This window comes from Choloepus didactylus, chromosome 16, assembly GCF_015220235.1.
Source record: "Choloepus didactylus isolate mChoDid1 chromosome 16, mChoDid1.pri, whole genome shotgun sequence".
Lineage (NCBI taxonomy): Eukaryota > Metazoa > Chordata > Mammalia > Pilosa > Megalonychidae > Choloepus > Choloepus didactylus.
The window spans coordinates 26629597-26633788 of record NC_051322.1 but is presented as its reverse complement, the minus strand read 5'-3'; the positions used below and the strand labels follow the sequence as shown (position 1 = coordinate 26633788).

The window sequence follows — 4192 nt, the reverse complement described above, 5'->3', positions numbered from 1 at the left end:
TACTCACAGTCATCTTTGTTCAGTGCACTTACAATAGCAATGATTTGGAGACTCACTAGCACCACCAGAGCCTCCCAGGGGCTTTGGGAGTATTTAAAACAGATCTGAGGGTTTATCTGACAAAAATCTAGGGCTCCACCTGAAATGAGTTTCAAAGAGGAGTCCAGAAACTCCATGTATGTACAGGTAGGCTTTCCGCAAAGAGAGATGTTGCTTGAGTGACTCAACGAGAAGGGCGCATATAGAAACCTGATGATTCTGGGGAAGAGATTTAAGTAACAGCTGTAGGAGACATCCACAAGGGGCCCCTGTTAGGAAAGCCACTGACTTGAAAAGGTTCACTTTTGTGAAACAATCGAAAGTCCAGATAAGCTGAAATTGCAACCAACAAAGCTGTTAAATTACAGGGTTTGCACTGTAACAAATCATAGGCTGTAATATTTTTATAAGACCTTCTGAAAGTGTCTTAACCCTTCAATTACAATCCAGTGAATCAGTTCAGAGAAGGCCTACTGCAGAGGGAAAAGAAGAGTCTAATTGTCTTATTGATACCAGTTTTTTCCTGGGCCCCTGTAGCAAAAGGAGATACTCATCTTAGATTGCAAAATTCCATGTGGCTCCTAGTGGCATTCAAGGGAGACCTATGACCTTGGAAGTGAGAAAAGGGAGGCATGAAGGTGAGAAATAGCAACAAATCTGATTGTCTCATACGGTTAACAAAGGCAACCTCTACTACCCAAGAAAACTAGTTAGCCTTTATTCAAAATCCATGCTATTATAATTCCCATTCCATTTTCATCGGTTTTTAATTTTATCATAAATTAACATACTTACATCAGTATGCTTAAAGCTCCTTGGGCCTAGCTCTCTCCAACATGTTGGAAGAGCACAACACCCTCTTTTCCTCCTGGAAACGGCAGAAATTTAGGGTGCATAATATCAGAATACACATTCTCACTAATGGAGGAAACAGTGCCTGAAAAATAAAGGAGACGGGGTGATTCATGGGCAAATCTCACTCAATACATTAAATTTGGCTGCTGGTTAAAATTATTGGGGATCCCAAAGAGTTCTCTTCTGTTTTCTCTCTCTTGAGTCTATAAAGCTGATTCCCTAGCCCCTTTTCCCAATTAAAATTGTATCACTGTTCTTATTCAAATAACCACATGCTACAGTGCAGTAACAGCTTTTCTCAGATTAATAACTATTTGTCTTTGTGGGTGACACAGTCTGAGCTTGTGGGTGATGACTGGTAGCAGAGCACAGATGGATAGGAAATTGTGTCTCTTCCACAGCACATTGCTCTCATATTTTACTAGCAAATGTAAAACACAGAGGGGATATTTCGGGCAAAAAGACTTGCGGGTCTTAGAAATCCAAAACCATCTAGTCCCTCACAATATGACCAATAGAGCAAATAAATCTCCTTCATCTTCCAGCTTGGTTCTTCCAATAGGGAACATGGAGCTCCTTGTTTTATGGTCCTCAACTCAATAAATTTGAACTCTATCAAAGATTCATTTTCCCCTCTCAGTCATTTTCCTCTCTCAAACAGAAGAAAATTTGAAAGAATTGCCTAGAGATGATCTCTGTTACGAGAAGTAGCTAGTTGGGAGTTTCTTCTGACATGTAAGTTCATGTTCAGCACAGCAACTCTAACTCAAACCAGCCCATTGCAGGGATCCCTGGTACTGACGGTTGCAATGGGTGCTAAATAAATGTCATTTGTTACGGCTGTTATTTGTTTCCTTATCAAAAGCAGCCTAAGGCATAACAATGGCATATTTTTCTTCCAAAGCCTCATCTGTATTGAGGATTTTGCTCCTCTTAACATCCTGACCCACCTTAAGTAAGTAATGTATAACTGCCTATCTGTTTGTGCGCACACATGTGTAAGCAGTGTGCCTTAAAAAGACAAATTACATTTCAGTGCATAGTAAAGTTGGAGCAAAAATCCAGTGTTCACACTGTATTTTCTACATGATTCTTCTATAAACCTTCAACTTCCTTAATTTTTTTTTAAATCCAATGTTTACCTGGATAGCACATTCATGGAAACAGCTATGATAACCTTCACTACAGCCAACTATTTAATAAGCTCTTCTATATATATGGAAATACTTTTGTATGAAATACAGATATAGACATTTCTATATATATATGGGATTAAGAAAATACTCTTGCCAACATGTTATTAAAACCACTGCTCATGGGCTGGGCGGCCAGGACCAGAGAAGAGAGGAGGAGTAGTGGGCTACTGAATAAGCTTCCAAGATGATGCCCACACCAGTTATCCTGTTGAAAGAGGGGACTGACAGTTCCCAAGGCATCCCCCAGCTTGTAAGTAATATCACCGCCTGCCAGGTGATTGCCGAGGCTGTAAGAACCACTCTGGGTCCCCGTGGCACGGACAAGCTCATTGTGGATGGCCGAGGCAAAGCAACAATATCTAATGATGGGGCCACAATTCTGAAACTCCTTGATGTCATCCATCCTGCAGCAAAGACTTTAGTGGACATTGCCAAATCCCAAGATGCTGACGTCAGTGATGGCACCACCTCAGTGACCCTGCTGGCTGTAGAGTTCCTGAAGCAGGTGAAACCATATGAGGAGGAAGGTTTGCACCCACAGATCATCATCCGAGCTTTCCACACTGCCACGCATTTCGCAGTTAACAAGATCAAAGAGATTGCTGTGACCGTGAAGAAGGAAGATAAAGTGGAGCAGAGGAAGCTACTGGAGAAGTGTGCCATGACCACTTTGAGCTCCAAGCTGATCTCCCAGCAGAAAGCCTTCTTTGCTAAGATGGTGGTTGATGTGGTGATGATGCTTGACAATTTGCTGTAGCTCAAAATTATTGGAATCAAGAAAGTGCAGGGCGGAGCCCTAGAGGAGTCCCAGCTGGTAGCTGGTGTTGCATTCAAGAAGACTTTCTCTTATGCTGGGTTTGAAATACAACCCAAAAAGTATGATAATCCCACAATTGCCCTTTTAAATGTTGAGCTTGAGCTGAAAGCTGAGAAAGATAATGCTGAAGTCAGAGTCCACACAGTTGAGGATTATCAGGTGACTGTTGATACTGAGTGGAACATTCTCTATGACAAGTTAGAGAAGATCCATGCTTCAGGAGCCAAAGTTGTTTTGCCCAAACTCCCCATTGGGGATGTGGCTACCCAGTACTTTGCTGACAGGGACATGTTTTGTGCTGGCCAAGTGCCCGAGGAGGATCTGAAGAGAACAATGATGGCCTGCAGAGGCTCAATCCAGACCAGTGTGAATGCGCTGTCAGCAGATGTGCTGGGCTGCTGCCAGGTCTTTGAGGAGACTCAGATTGGAGGCGAGAGGTATAATTTCTTCACTGACTGTCCCAAGGCCAAGACTTGTACCATCATTCTCCATGGTGGTGCTGAGCAGTTTATGGAGAAGACAGAGCGGTCCCTGCACGACGCCATCATGATCGTCAGGAGGACCATCAAGAACGATTCAGTGGTGGCCGGTGATGGGGCCATTGAGATGGAGCTGTCCAAATACCTGCGGGATTACTCAAGGACCATTCCAGAAAAACAGCAGCTGTTGACTGGAGCATATGCCAAGGCCTTGGAGATTATCCCATGCCAGCTGTGTGACAATGCTGGCTTCGATGCCACAAACATCCTCAACAAGCTGCGAGCTCGGCATGCCCAGGGGGGCATGTGGTATGGGGTAGACATCAACAACAAGGACACTGCTGACAACTTCGAGGCCTTTGTGTGGGAGCCAGCTATGGTGCGGATCAATACCCTGACGGCAGCCTCTGAGGCCGTGTGCCTTATTGTGTCCGTGGACGAAACCATCAAGAACCTCCGCTAGACAGTGGATGCTCCCCCATCAGTTGGCCGGGGCCAGGGTCGCGGTCGTCCCCAATGAGAGGCACCTTGCCCATCACAAGACTTGCGAGCTGGCTACAGCTGCTTGTTCTCCCTGTCATGGTTAGTTGGTGTTACAAGGAAGGGCTAGTAAATGATCCCCTCTGTTCTCACTGGAGGTTATTTAAATAAAACTTAAGGCCTAAAACTATCTTTGCACATTAAAAAAAAAAAAAAAAACCACTGCGCATGAATGGAATGGAATGGAATGTGAAAATGACACTTCAGATTAGTTTCATGTATTATTTCCCAGTTGTCACATCCTATGTTGAACTTACATTTATGTA

The 4192-nt window shown here is 43.8% G+C and overlaps 1 protein-coding gene across 1 annotated transcript; it reads left to right on the top strand.

Annotated features, from left to right (window-relative positions):
- Nucleotides 1–2263: 2263 nt before the first annotated feature.
- Nucleotides 2264–3906, top strand: LOC119511253 (T-complex protein 1 subunit eta-like). Its single transcript, XM_037805767.1, is given in 1 exon segment — nucleotides 2264–3906. A coding segment is annotated over 1 exon segment (1632 nt). The 5' UTR covers nucleotides 2264–2274.
- Nucleotides 3907–4192: the final 286 nt, after the last annotated feature.